This window comes from Zosterops lateralis (assembly GCF_965231275.1).
Source record: "Zosterops lateralis genome assembly, chromosome: 19".
Classification (NCBI taxonomy): Eukaryota; Metazoa; Chordata; class Aves; order Passeriformes; family Zosteropidae; genus Zosterops; species Zosterops lateralis.
The window spans coordinates 2,915,589-2,930,843 of record NC_139779.1 but is presented as its reverse complement, the minus strand read 5'-3'; the positions used below and the strand labels follow the sequence as shown (position 1 = coordinate 2,930,843).

Genomic DNA, 15,255 nt, shown 5'->3' with positions numbered 1-15,255 from the left:
AGGGTTTTAGGGATCAGAAGGTTGTTGTGTGGCACTGGAACAGTGGGATTTCAGAGCTGTTATCCTAATACAACTGTTAGGATAAATAGAAATAACAAAAGTAGAAACTGAGGCTGGATACCTGGAATTGGGAGATTTCCAGAGATCCCTTTCAGCAGTGATTGCCATGCAAAAAAAAAAAAAAAAGGAGTTAAAAATCTGATTCCAGCTCAACTCTGAACACACATCCTCAGCAATAAAATAAATCTCAGCACCAAAACTTCTTTTTGACAAGACACAGATTTGGAGAATTTAGGCGACGGATTAATAAATGAAGGAGAATTTTAATAAATGATGAAATTCTCAGCCACGAGGTGTTTGGTAACTTCATCTCCCTGCAGTGGATCTTCCCCAGGGGCTGCTGCCCTGGACAGAGCTGCTTTTGCTGAGAAGCAAATCTGCCCTCAGTGTCAGCATTGCTGCTGTTATGGGCTGCATTAATGGCCAACAGTGCTCCACTGATACGTGGACACTCACTATTATGCTGCTAATTAAATAACTTGTTGCATTAGCAGTTTCCATCTTTCCATCCCAGCTCTGTGTTTATCTCCAAAACCCATGCAGCAGCAATAATTAATGTGGAAATAAAAGGGCTTTATTCTCCCCCCCTGCCATTGGTTTGGATTGTTGCAAGGAAAACAGCAGCACTCAAAAGTGGGGGATAAAAACCCACAGCAAAAATTTACATTTTTCATCCCTGTCTAAACAGAAAAAGGCTTCGTTGTCACTTTGTGTGGTTTTTCACAGTAAATAATAAAATTCTCTTTATATTGCCCTTGTGCATTCCAAGTGTAAATGGTGCCTGAAGTGCCAAACTCACCCCAGCCCTGGGAATGCTGGTGCCTGTTGGGAATGAGGCCCTGGCAGTGCAGGGATCAGGGTTATTAACCAGAGCTCTCCTTGGGATTCACCATCACACACATCTCTCCTCCCTGCAGAGAGCAGGGATCTGCCTCCCGAAGCTGCTCTGCTTTCCTCTGCCCCCAAAATTAATTGGAGTAATTGCTTTTAAAAGTAAACACTCCATCTGCTCTTTCTCCCCGCAGTATTTCCAGCCTTTTTCATCTTGAAGGCAAGTTTTGAAGCACAACAGCAGCAGCAGCAACCAGAGACCGTGGAAATCACAAGAGAAACCCCAAAATATTGTGAAGTTTTATAGAAGTAATAAATCTGAAGTTATTTTTTTTTTAATTTGCCCTTAGCATTTGCATTTTGAAATTTCACTTTGAAGTCTGTGAGCTGGAAATTCATTTAAAAATAAATAAGAACAGAGTCCAGGAGCCCAGGGCTTCAGGAAGGAGAGGGAATAGCACAGGGCTTGTGATGATAACATGAGGAAAATTCAATGTTGTGATTAAAGTGAGTCAGGACAACCTGGCCAGGCAGGTGAGGGACAAGAGGACAGAGCAGTTTGCAACTATTTTGTGAATTTTGACGTTTTTATAGAGTTTGGCTCAGGATTTAGCTCAGCAGAGCAGTGTCTTTATCTGTGTTAGCAATCCAAGTGCTCGAGGAAAAACCACCCCCTCGATTTTAGGCAATTTGTATTTCCCTGAGTGCTGCTCTTCATTAACTGCAGAGCCTCAGAAGAGATTCTCTCTCTCCCTTCTGCAACTGCAAAATAAAATTTCCCCTTGGAGGGAAATCCCCTGCCCTCTGGGGATAAAATATTACGGATAAATAACTGGGGATGTGCCCCTGGATCCTGAGCCATTTAAATCCCTTCATGAGGCCCCAGGTGCCTGTTGGTTTTCCATCTTCCTGGGCAGCAGTGACATTCCAGGGACAGTGCTGGATTATCCACTGTTGGTTCACGATACTTCAGTATTTTTTGGAAATCTGGTGGAAATGAGGATTTTTCTTGGCTCTACCACCCAGAAATGTGAGAGGATGAGAGAATCTCCCTTTGAAAACCAAACCAAACTGGACCAAAAAAGTCCTTATTGAAAAGAATTTAAAAATTAACAATTCCTTACATTTGCCTGAGGGTTTTTAGGGATCAGGAGGTTGTTGTATTGCATTGGAACAGTGGGATTTCAGAGCACAAGGATTCCTGTAGGTTGGAGTAGGGTTGGGGGTTGGATCAACACCTGGAAGGCAGAATAAAAAAATTGGAATGATCCTCCCATCAGAATAAAACCAGACAAAAGGCCTTTCATCTGTGCACCTTCCTGCTCACAGGCTGCACAACCTGAGCCACAAAACCTGGAGCTGTCCTGAGCATGGAATGCAGCAGATCCTGGTTGTTCCCTGTGTTTTTTGCACAGCAACACAAACTGCAGGGCAATAAAGGCCATGCTGAATTAATTGAATTATTTCAGAGATGAGTTTGGTCCACTAATTCCATATCGACTTTGGGCTTTAAATAGCATTAAGGACCCGTGGTAAAACTCAATTAAAACTCAGGAATGCAGCTGGAGCAGGGTTAAGGTCACATCTGTGCACGAGGTGGAATAATGGAACCTGTTCCCTTGACGTGGTGGCTCAGTGTCTCCTGTAATCGCAGAAAAATTGAATCTGTTTAATCTGATCATGGCCTTCCCCTCCTGTGAGGGGAGAGCAAGGTGGAATTAATGAACCCTGAGGAGCTCTCTGCAGTCTGTGTGGGTACAGGGACCAAGCAATTGAACTCCTGTTCCCCTGAGAAATGGGAGTGGATGGTTGGAATGGCTGAAAACAGAACCTGGGATCTGCAGCAGGAATTGTCACAGTTTTTATTTCCCAGTTTGCTCAGTGACTCTCAAGGAAACTCCTCCATCACACACCTGGTGCTGTTACAGGTTCCTCTAAAAATTCCAGGGCTCATTTTTTAATCAAATTAAATCAAATCAGGCTTGAAAGGTGCCATGAAGGCCGAGTTTTGTGTGGGATGTGGGAAAGCAGCAGGTAGGAATTGGGATTAAATGCATGAGCACAAGGAAACCTGGGCTTTGAGGCACATCTTGGTACTCAGACTCGTGTCAGGTTATACTGACACCACATTTTGTCTTAGTTAAAGGTCTCCTCTCCCTGTTCCAGCTGTATTTTATGAGGACATCTCATCCTTGGATGTTTCAGGGTTAGGTCAGATAAATCTGACAGTGCCGTGGCTACAGTAACTCAACCCCCAAAGCTGGGAAATCAGTGATCCCAGATCTCTCCTGTGTGGATTTCTCAGGCACAGATTCAGTGCCCAAGGGTTTGTAACATCCCTTCTCCCTCTGCAGCACTCTGCCCTGTGGGGATCCCACAGGGAACGTGTCCCTTTAGGAAAATCCTGGTTCCTGTGCTCATGGGGCTCCTCCTGACGTGCCCCAGCCTCTCTTTGGGCTCTCAGCTCCATTTGCATCCCTGCAGTGGGAATTATTTCAGGAGCAGAGCCTGGAGGGGCACACGCTGTTCCCTTTCCCTCTTGGACCTCTTTGGGACCAGTTGCCTTTTCATTTCTGTTTTATTGCATTGTTAAAAGGCTGCCAGCTGGATGTAGGTACGTGGGGCTTTTCTCTGCTGCAGTCTGCAGGGAACAAGCATCACTGTGGAGCCATTTAGCCCTGGCAACTGCTTCCTCTTTTTCCAGATGATTCCAGCAGCTCTTTTTTGTGTTTAGCCTATTGTCAGACACAATCACAAAGACTTGGGGTATTAATCCTGTCGTCTGTTCAGAGAGTGGAACTGCTGAGTGGGCTGTGCTGTGAGTGAGGAGCTGTAGGTGCAGCAGGGACGGTGTTTTCAGAGCTTGTGCCTTTCCCTGGCATCACTGATGGATTGTCAGGATTCCCTCCCGTGTCTCCAGCAGTCAGCAGAGAGGGGAATGTGTCAGAAAAAAAGGTCTGGAGGTGGAAAAGGTGGAGAGAGGCAGAGCCTTTCCCTGCACTGTGCTCAGACCTCTGGGATCAGCACTTGGGGCTGAGAGCAGAACATAAAAATTGGATTTATTCACAGCCCCCAAGGTGGTGGCTGCTGAACAGAGCAGGATTCATGGTCCTGCAGGCTGGGCCCATCCCAGGGGCACCCAGGGGAGCTGGGTGTGGGTGCAGGTCCTGCTGGCTCCTGCAGCAGGGCTGGTTCTGCAGCATCTGTGAACCCCCAAGTGCCTCTCTGCAGGCTCAGCCTCTCACAGAGCTGCAGTTCTGCCTCTCTGCCAGCACATTGAGAGAACTCCCCACTCCCCAGGGCTTGTGTCTGCCCCACACTGTGAGCACAAAGCACTCCTGGGATTGTCCTTTATCTGGATATAGCAGGATAAAGAGGGAAAAGCCATTTCCCTCAAACCCACCCCGCCCCCTGCAAAACATCTGCTTTTTAAAACAACGATTTCACAGCTCTAATTTGGGACCAGCACAGCTGAGTGGCTGCAAATTGGGTGGCAGGAGCTTCTCAAACCAGAGCAGCTGCCAAAGGATCTTGACATGGATGAGGAGAGAGAGAGAGGATCCTCCAAAGTGCTGACTCCAGGCTTCCCACCTGGACACTCCAGTCAGCATTCCTTGGGCCCTGCAGCTTTTGGCTGCTTCTCTCCTGAGCACCCAGGAGTGGGGAGAGTTCCTGAGCTGAGTGCCAGGAGGAATGAGCTGTTGTGCATTTCCAATCCCAGCAGCTCAAGTTGATTTTTTTCGAGGGCTCAGACATGGTGGGGAGGGAGGGTTTTTGTGTTCTGGCACATCCAGATGTGTTTCCAGCCAGACACTGAGCATTAGCAGTGCAGGGAAAAAAAAAAAAAAATGTGCTTGGGCTTCCAGTAGGAAACAACAACAGAAAGATCCTTTCCATTTCTTTCAGCATGCCAGGAGCTGTAATTTCAGAGAGTCTGGATTTCTGTGGGAAGGAGGATTGAGATGCACCTTTGAATGTGTTTCAGGAAAAGCAACACAGGGAAAATGCAGAGCACAGAAAGTAGGTCTGGCTGCTGGCTGTCACTTCAGTGAAAATCAAGTGTGTTGTGGGAGTCTTTGCGTGTCTCTTAAAAAAAAACAAACAAAACAACAAAAACAAATACAAGAGCATCTGCTTGTGTATAAATATACCTGTTTTTTCTGATTTTGTAGTTCCCATTACAGCATATGCCAGTTTTTCTGGCATCCCAGAAGAGCAGGAACATCTCCAGGAAAAGCTCAGGTTACAACACCCAGATAAAAGCTGCCTGTGCCACCTTTATAAAGATACAGGCAGCTTAGTCTTGCAGAGGGAAATGCACTGGGGAACTTGTGGTTACCAGACTTCTCTTCCTTCTTTTTATACGTTTTGCCAAATAATTTGCTGGCTGGAGGGTGACTATTGAGACAGCACTGAAAGCTGAGCAGTGGTTTGTTGAAAATTTCTGCTTGGGCAGGGGATAAAAAATGTGATTTTTTTTTTTTTTTTTTTCCAGTGACCACCCTTAGGTACCCTGAAGCACTGGTTTGGGCTGGGAGAAGGGCAGGCACCTCTGCTGCTGTCCCTGGGAATGGAACAATGTCCAGGGAGCCCCAGCACAGCTGATGGGACTGGGTTTGTTGTTTATTAAAGACAGACCTCTGTACAGCAGGAACAGAAAATCCTATTTCTGTCCCAATAAAAACTCTGCTCCCATAGTTGCTGTTATTGGCAAACTCAGTCACTTTGGTGTTTACAGAGAAGTATTTACTGGGAAGGGCTGGATGGTGAGAAAGTTTCATCTGATTTCATTTTTCCCTGGTGGCACACACATTGCTGTGGGACTTTGTGCTTCATCCCTGACCCCTTTCCATGGGATCCCAGTCCTGCAGCAGAGCCAGGCAGTGCCCTCCTGTTTGTTCTGGCTTGGCTTCTCCTTTCTGACCAGGGAATCATCATTTGTTTTCCCACTTTCCCCCCAGCCAGTCCCTGGGATGGTGCAGGGAGTGTTTGGGAGCAGCCAGGCTGGTTTGGTGTGGGGCATGGCAGAGCTGGAGCGCCGCAGAGGGATTAAAACAAGCTTCTCTAATAAATGCAATTACACAAACATGCTTGAGCCATGTGTCCTATTTAATTTCCTCCCCGAGAAAATTCCTCAGGGCACTGCTTTTGTCTGAATCAAAGAGATACCCCAGTGCCTCAGGCATCCTCTCTGGATCCTCAGTGGCTCTTCTGTGCCCTGGGTGGCAACTAATATTGGCCTTCAGATTCCTCTGAAGAACAGTTATCCCTCCAGGAGCCAGGAATTCTGTGCCAGGCAGGGATTTTGTGGCTGGCAGAGCCCTTGGTGCCCTGCAGACCTCACAGGCAGCTGGCACTGCTGGCTCTGGCTCCCTGCCCGGGTGCCCCGTGGCATTTTTTGCCCTCTGAGGTGCCTGTGCTCTGTGGAAAGGATCCTTTTGCAATCAGGGATCTTCCCAAGGAAGCTGTCAGGGCTTTGATGCCTCTCCACGAGGCTGGAGTTGGGCAGGTGCAGGAGGGCACAACCCAAGGAGGGCAGGGATCCCCCACAGATTGTTTTATGTGATGTGGAGTTGCTCTTAACCAAAGAAATTACCATTATTAGAGGGCCTGGAGGCAAAACATGAATATTTCTCTTTTCCCTCAAAACCTTGTCCTCCCTTTTTAAGTTTTTTTTGTCTGAAATCAGCTGAGATTTTAAGAAAATCACTAAGCATTCCAAGGTTCCTGGTGAGGTGCAAAGTAAAGGATTAAATGATCCAGAAAAGCTGTTTTTTTGACTTCCCCAGCCCCTGCCCCTGGGTGCAGACATTCCCTGAGGTGCCCCACAAGGTAACCCGTGTACAGACAGCCCAGCTCTTGCTCACAAGCCCCAAATGTTTAATTCAGTGTGTGCCTGTCAAAGTGCATTAAAAATTGAGGTGGCACTTGGTGCCTGTCAGGCAGGCAGTGCCACAGGGTGATGCCACAGCCAGGCCACCCTGGGATGTGCCTGATCCCTCCAAAACTGCCTTTCCATGGGGATGCTCTCTCAGATGTGGGGCAGAGAGGATGTGCCTGCATTATCTGGGCTGGTTTGGCTGCTCTGTGGTTCTCTTGTCCATCTCCATCTCCCGCTGGATTTAGCCCCACTCCTGAAGATCTCCCAGTGGGAATATGAGGTTTGCACACACCTCCAGGCCTTCTGTGCAATCACTGGATCTGTGTTTGTTTGTGAGCAGATCCCAATCCCTCAGCTTGGTTCAGCCTCTGGCTGTGCAATTCCCAAGGCGAATTCACGTTTGAGAAGAGATTCTGACCAATTTTTGGCAGCCCTCAGGTGAGGCTGAGGAGTGGTGTGAAGTTCATAAACACCAAAAGGGTGAAAAGAGATTTTTGCAGGGACAGAAGAGAGAAAACTCAACTGTGGAGCAGCACATTGGGCTTGTATGGAAACACTGGGAATTCCAGGTGTGTCCTGTGAAAAGGGCAGGTGTTGGAGCTGGAGATCAGTTGCCTCTTTCCTCTCAAGCAGCCAACTGAGTTTTGTTTTCTTGCTTTTCAGTCCTTCCAGGGCAGCCAAGGACGAGCGTACCTCTTCAACTCCGTGTGAGTACCCCGCGCGTGCCGGATTTACCAAAACCCTCCTGAAAAAGGGGGGAAAAAAAACCATAATTCCCTTCAGAAAACATCTGCCTGGGACTGCAGAGCTTCCCAAAAATGAAAGAGGCAGAAATAGCCCCTGATTCATATTTGAGTGGTGTTGAGGTTTCAGATAAGCAGCAAGGAAAAGGTGATTTTTGTCGTCACCAGCTTGAGAAATCAGAGCTAATAATGGCTGAGTCATTCTCCTCTCCCAGGATGTAGCTGGACCAAAGAGCCCAGAGTCTTTTAAATGTGGAGATAGATGATATCTAAATATGCACTTCATAAAAACTAAGTGTCATTTTCCCAGTAGCTGGAAATAGTTTTGGGGAGGTCACTGCCGGCAGAACTGCTGATTTCAGTCACATTTTTCAATTTGCCATTTGTGGGAAAGTAAAAGCACCATTTTATCAATTTGAGAACGAAAATCTTTCTCAAATGCCTAATTAGCACGACTGACTAGAGTGTTATTAATCTCCTGTTCAAAGCTTCCATTGAGTTTTTTTCAGTTGCATTAAAAAAAAATAAAATAAAAAAAAATTACCTTTTTATTCTGCTCTGGAACTGCTGGGGGAGTTTTGTTCAGGGCACAGCTGGGAAACTCACAACCCTCCCGCTCATGTTTTCAAACACTGCAATGATAATCCTTGTCAGCTTTATTGGAGCATCTTGATGTGGGGAAAAAAGGCACTAATGGGGAGCATCATCTGTGCTTTGTCCCAGAGTTAACGTGGGCTGTGGCCCTGCAGAGGAGCGGGTGTTATTAACAGGACTCCACGCCGTGGCAGATATTTACTGTGAAAACTGCAAAACCACACTGGGCTGGAAATATGTGAGTATTTGTGTCCCTGGATTTGCCCCTGGGCAGCTTTGTTTCAGCTGAGGGAGGGTGGAAAGATCATTTTGGGAACCTAAAATCCATGTTTTCATCTATAACAATCTGTTTTCCTTCTGCTTTGTGTGTGTTGCATTTGGAGAATCAGCTTTAATGTAGTTGTTTTTTTTTAACTAAGAATTTACACCTGGTTTTGGTGGGTGACATTTAACATAAATGAGGATAATTTCAGTCCTGTGGTTCACACTGTCTTTTTTTTCTATTATCCTGGTAGATGTTATCAGAATAATAGAATGCTCCATTAATCCTGTGTCCTTCCCCCTGGAAATGCTGTTCAACATGAATTTATCTGTTTGCTCTTCAAAAATTCAATTACCTTCCAGTAAAATCCAATGTTAAGTCCTAATTTCTGCTTCTGGAGGCCCACACCATTTTATCCAAACGTTTTCACCAGTGCCTAAACAAATCCTAGTTTGTATCCATGGCCTTCATTTCTAACAAACTTTAATAAATTCCCAAACCACCTTGGAGAGAGCTGGATTTTTCCCTCAATGATCCCTAAATCCTGGCCATAGGAGCAGTTGCCACTGGCTTACAGAAACCTGCACATTCCATGCTGCCAATCCCTTCTTCTCAGCATGTAAAGACAGCCAGGAGCAGGACTTAGGATTCCAGGGGCAAGATTTAAGATTCCAGGGGCAGGATTTAAGATTCCAGGGGTAGGATTTAGGATTCCAGAAGCAGGATTTAATATTCTAGAGGCAGGATTTAATATTCCACAAGTAGGATTCCAGAAACAGAATTTAAATTTACAGAAGCAGGATTTAGGATTCCAGAGGCAGGATTTAGAATTCCAGGAGCAGGATTTAGGATTCCAGGAGCAGGATTTAAGATTCCACAAGCAAGATTCCTGAGGCAGAATTTAAGATTCCATAAGTAGGATTTAATATTCTAGAGGCAGGATTTAAGATTCCAGGAGCAGGATTTAGGATTCTACAAGCAGGATTTAAGATTCCACAAGCAAGATTCTAGAGGCAGGATTTAAGATTCCAGGAGTAGGATTTAAGATTCTAGTGGCAGGATTTAAGATTCCACAAGTAGGATTCCAGAAGCAGAATTTAAAGTTATGGAAGCAGGATTTAGGCTTCCAGAAGCAGAATTTAAGATTCCAGAAGCAGGATTTCAGATTCCAAAAGCAGGATTTAAGAATTTTTTCCCCTTCTACTTCGAGAGCTAACAAGAAGACCTGCAGTTGACTTTTCCCTGTGGGCAAAGCTCAGCCTTGCAGCAGCACTCCCAGATCTGACCCATGACATGATTTACATCCAAACCTCACCTCGATCTCACTCTTCCTCCTCCTCTCACTTTAGGAACACGCTTTTGAAAGCAGCCAGAAGTATAAAGAAGGCAAATACATCATTGAACTAGCTCACATGATCAAGGATAATGGCTGGGATTGAGTGGAAGAGCCCAGCCCTAGCAGCGTGTAAGAGAATGATGCCATCCAACCGAACATTATATCCAAGAGTGAGAGAGTGACTGAACGCTTGGTTCCATGCATTTAGAGGCTCTGCAATCCGGGAGCATCTTCACACCCTTCTCCATCTTTATTGGTGACTGGCCTCTAAATTTCTGTCTCTCTGTCTCTTTGCTTTGTATCTGTTTGTGAGTTGACCCTGGCTGCTTCTCTCTCTGTTCTGGCGTTGGCTCAGAGAATGCACCGAATGCCCGACAGCCATTCCATGTGCCCAGTGCTCGATCCAGCCTGACCTGGGCTCTCCTGGCACCTCCCCAGCTGTGGGAGGAACACCCCGAGGTTTGGGCAGGAGAAAAGGTTGGGAGAGGGGTGGGGGAGTGGGGAACCATCAGAAGGTGACGCTGGGCTTCTCCTTTCAGTCCTGGTTAAGCAAGGCTTGAAAAACCATCTCCTTGTCTAAATGGACAGAGAAATATCTACTTGTCTAAAAAAAAAGGACAGAGAAATATCTACTTGTCTAAATGGATAGAGAAATATCTACTTGTCTAAAAAAAAAGGACAGAGGAATATCTCCTTGTCTAAAAGGACAGAAGTTACCTCACAGCTGCGTTTTCTCTCTGAACCCCGAATCCATCAGTGGAGCCTCAGCCCGAGCTGGCTGAGCCCTGAGCCCAAGGCAGAACCAGTTCCCCCCACAAATCTGTGTTTTGTTTGCTATTTATGAACTTGTTGTTTGAAGGGGGCAGGAGCTGGAGAGATTCCCTGCCTCTCCTTTTTCTTGCTGGTTCAGGGTAGGGCCCCACGGCCGTGGGGAGCGTCCTCACGGCTGGACAAACCAAATCCTGAGCCCTGAGCCCTTCAGAGAGGAGGAGAAAACCACTTCAGGCACAAGGAGGAGGCTGGAGCTGCAGCTTAGAAAATGTGGAGGGGTGAAAAAAGGCAAGGAAGAGGAGATTCCCTAGAGGAGGATGGGGACAAACAGTGACAGAGGGGACCCCTGGATTTCCTGGCCTCCCCTGAGCACCCCTGGGGGTGTTTTACCAATATTCCACAAGTGCAAGTAGGAAAATGCTGTTACAGAACCTTTTCCTTGAATCCCAGGCTCCAGTGGGGGAGCCTGGCACAGAAATGGGGCGAGGAGGGAGCCGAGTTCCTGGGGTTGTGTTGCACAGGTGGATATTTCCAGGTATCCTCCCCAAATGGTTCCCCCTTTTCCCACTCCCAGAAGCCCTTTGCAGGCACGGGGAGAATGGGAAAGAAAAAAAAAAAAAAAAAAGAAATTAAACATCTCCCCACCACCCCTGGAATGATCTATGCCTTGAGGGGTGGTAGATGTTGGTGTCAAAACTGCAAAGGACAACGAGTCCTCCCCATTTTAATTTTTCCATGGTGATCCCTGAGCACCTTCCCGAGGTGGATGGTGGGGAAGGGAAGTTGTGTGTGAGAGGGAACTGTGTTAACCCACAATAACCATGAGGAGTTTGCTCTGCAGCAGTCCAGCCAGTAACTGGTGCATCACCCAGGACTATTGAGCTGAGTTTGTTTTCTCTCTCCCCGAGTTGAGTTTTTCTTTTTGTTGGCAGAATTCTTTTCAAGTAGGTTAATCCATGGGGGGAAATCTTCCTTAATCCTGGAGGAAAAGAGTATTGTGCAGGGACTGGTGACTCCTTATGAAACAGAAGCTTTGGAGCTGTAATCTGTTGTCACTGGCCCCCACCCCTGAGAGGTTGATTGCAGGGGGCTGGGAAGAGTCATTTGCTGTTAACTTGGCAGGGAATGTGAGTAGAGACTCTCCCTAAGGATCAGGGTGGAATTCAGTGCTGGATCCTTGTGCTGACACCCAAACCTGATGAAGCAAAGTTGTGTTTTTCTCTCTCAAAGCTCTGCACTTGACAGCCTTGGGGAAAGGAGGTGGAGTTGGCCTGGCTCCTGCAGGGGATGGAGTTTGTGACCAACCTGTCCAGAGGTGGCTTCTGCCCTCACCCTTCTGCTCTGGCTGTGTAACAATTGCTTCAGCTTTTGGTTTGGATTGTCTCTGCTTCCATCAGCCACGTTCCCTCCAGTGACAAACTCAGTAAAAATCAAAAAACTCCACAGCACCTGCTGTCTTGTGGGCTCTGCCACTGACCTGGTGCCATTTCCCTGTCCTTTCATTGAGGATCCAGGGCAGTTTATTGGCTTTTGACTAGTGGGGAGTAATTCCTGTTCTTCAAAGAGCTCTTTAGTCTCCACAGAGCCTTTAAAGGAGCTGGGAGAGGGAAGGGATCATCCCAAATCCTGTGAGGTTGAGAAGAGCACACAGGGCTCATGGTTTGATGTTGGCATTTGGAGTGACTGCTGATCAAAAAGCGACATAAAAGGCAGGGCTGTGCAGAGAACTGCTCTGAGCAATCCCAGCTCCAGAGAGCTGCCAGGTGGAAATGTTTTTATCCATTCATCTGGGACAAAAAAAGGACGATGCCCCATCAGACCTGGCTGGTCTTTACTGGTGTTGGGCTTTTAATGGCAACCAGTCCAAGCTGGAATAGGGCGAGCTCTTAATCTGCTTTTAATTGGTTTTGTCCCATCAGAGTCTTGCTGAGCCTGGCCTTGAGCCCTGATGGGAGGCCAAAGTGTGGCTGTGATGTCCTGCACAGGTGGATGAGGAGAAATGGGCTCCTGCAGCTCCTGTGAGTGTCCAGAGAGCAGGAGGAGCTTTAGCTGGCTGCTGATTCCCCTGGGGCTGGCAGGAATTTGGGATTCGTGCTGGTGGCTCCCACAGCAGCACAGGGAGAGCGACACACTCAGAGATAACCAAAGAACTTCCCTGCTGAGCTGAGCCAGGTGGGGCCTTTTCCCAGGAGGAGTGGAGATGTGGCCCATGGAGTTTCTGAGCATTGTGGTGCTGCTTCCCATGGGCAGCATCCTCGGGAAAACACGGACAGCAGCGAGTTTTCCTTCTTTTTTTTTGGTGTCCAGCCTCGTGTCTGGGCAGCTGTGAGCACCCTTGAGTTTACATCCCTCCCCTCTACCCCAAAGCTCAGACTCGAGGGAGTTTGAAATTGTTTTTTTTTTGCTTTGGTGGATTGTCTGGTGTGAAATCTGACCCCCCCTGTAAGAAATATTCAGATGATAATATATAGACAAAGCAGAAAAAAAAAAAAATAACCCCCAGACGTTATCTTGTGAAGTATACTTTTGTAAATAATATTTAATTTTTTTTAAAAAAGAAATAATATATTTGGTGCTGTTTTCTCAGAGCCCCTCCCTGAGAGCACTTTTTTTTGTTGTCGTCGTTGTCGATGATGATCCTGTTTCCTTCTGTATTTGTTGGAAAATATGTTTAAAGGGAAACAAACCCCAATATTTACGTTGTCCTCTGAGGTGGATCCGTGTTTCCTGTGGATGTGGCAGGACAGGGGACTCCCAGCTGGCAGATTTGGTGGCTGGGTTGGGGCCAGGGGGGGATTTTTGGGCTGGGAGGGGCTGCAGGAGAGCTCCAGGTCCCCTCTGCCTTGCCCTGAGCCTCCTTGTGCTCCCACTGGGGCTCCCACTTTCCCTGGGTTGTAGAATCCAGGCCTGGAATTTTCTCTTGCACCAGTGTTGGCTGGAGGGAAGTAGATCTGGAGCTGAAGGAGTTGGGATTGGACAGGAGCTGCAGCCTCAGATTCGCTGTTGCTGGGGCAGCAGGGATGGAGGATGGAGCTTTGAACTCGATTTTAACCTAAACCATGAAGATCCTGGTTTTATTTTTGAGGGGAGGTTTTTTGTTGTTGTTCTGTTTATTTTTATTTTTTTTTTTAACTGGGCTGCTACATAACAAAATAGAGTAAAAGTTTACCTCTCTTGGCAGTAAAGTTCATTTTTTTTGTTCTCCTTTCTGTCTTTAATCTCCCCCCTTTCTTCGTTTTTATTTCATTTGGTCTCTTGTTTATCCCAAAGTGGACCAACAGCACAAAAACCACTGGACTGTGTTTTGCTGAGCAAGGAGCTGGTCAAGAACTGCTGCAGGTTCTTTAATTCTCTGGGTTTGGTTTATAAAACTTCAAACCACAGAGGAGCGAAACAAAACCTCCTGTTGTCGTGATGATCAAGTGAGAATTTTCTCTGCTCTGTGAGAGTGTGGATCATGTATTTCACTGCACTTCCCTGCCTGGGGAGGAGCTTTTCCATGTGAAGCAGTTTTTGGGATGAAGAAGGGACACCCAACACGGAGCTCAGCTCAGTGGGAAGGAGCTCTTCCCACCACTCAGTGCTCAGAAAACAATCAGGTTAGACAGAGATTTTTCTGCAGAAATCGTGGTGGAAAAAAAAAAAAAAAGAACAAGCAGAAGAGGGGAAACAAAAACCATCTTTGAATTCAGAAAAAAACCAAATAAGTAAAAAAAAAATCAACGTATTTAAATGCAAGCAGAATGGCATTGTGTAAGGTACAACCACAGATAAGCTGTTCTCATCATTACAACTGTGTGTATCCTTTGTTTTGTTCTTCCTAAGGAAATGGGAATGCTTTCCCCACTGACAAAACTAAGGACAATATTTCCAATACCAGCCTGTCTATGGATGCTCTTGTGTTTACAAATTGTGTATACTTTTATTTCTTTGATCTTGTTTTAATTTTTTTTTTTTTTTTTTTGCATATTCTTTCAGGTCATTTGCTTCAGTCATAAATGCAATTGTTTGTTTTCAAATAATTGTTTTTCACCTTTTCATGTATTTGTACATTGTATATAGTTCTTCAGTATTAGAGGGAGGCGTATTGTTTGTCATATTTACAATATGTGTTGGTGCTCATTTGAGAAAATAAAATTTTCAAGTACTAAAGCTGCTGGTGCTGGTCTCTGCTTTACCCTGTGCAAATCCCTGAAATCCAGAGCTGCTCCCGGGGAATGGGCTCAGCAACTCCTGCTGCCTCCACCTCAGACCCCAGCACAGCCGGGTGGAAGGCAGGGCTTCATTTGGGATTTTTGGGATGGGCTGATGCAATTCCTGTTCATCCCACTGCTGGAGATGGCAGGGCCATGTCCCTGTGCCTGTGCCTGTCCCCTTGTCCTGTGCCCTGTCCCCGTGCCCTGTCCCCATGCTCTGTGCCTGTGCCCTGTCCCCATGCTTGTCACTGTCCCCATCCTCTGTCTGTGTTCCCTGTGCCTGTCCCCTGGCCCCGTGCCTTTCCCCATGGCCTGTGCCCTGTCCTCATACCCTGTGCCTTGTCCCTGTGCCCTGTTCCCATGCCTTGTCCCTGTGCCCTGTGCCAGTGCCCTGTCCCTGTCCCCATGCCCTGTCCTGCTGAGCGCCCTTAATTCCCCACGGGGCTGAAAAAGCGACTTAACCCTGTTCAGACAGCGACAGCCCTGAACTGGGAGTGAGCTCAGGGCCACGGCCCGAGAGCTGAGCTGGGGCTGAGGGAGGTGAGGAGGAGCCGGGGATTCCTGGGAGGTGGGAAAGGAAA

The 15,255-nt window shown here is 46.9% G+C and overlaps 1 protein-coding gene across 3 annotated transcripts in view; it reads left to right on the top strand.

Moving 5' to 3' along the window:
* The window catches only part of YPEL2 (yippee like 2), a 33,753-nt gene extending 19,123 nt beyond the window's left edge, over positions 1-14,630 (top strand). For 2 of the 3 annotated variants that reach the window (XM_083875063.1, XM_083875064.1), the window contains exons 3-5: positions 7,436-7,479; positions 8,239-8,347; positions 9,721-14,630. In XM_083875063.1, the coding sequence (XP_083731189.1) occupies positions 7,436-7,479; positions 8,239-8,347; positions 9,721-9,810 (243 nt within the window). In that variant the 3' untranslated portion in view covers positions 9,811-14,630. The remainder of the gene's footprint in view (positions 1-7,435; positions 7,480-8,238; positions 8,348-9,720) is intronic. The other variant, XR_014591391.1, reaches the window with a different exon arrangement.
* Positions 14,631-15,255: the final 625 nt, after the last annotated feature.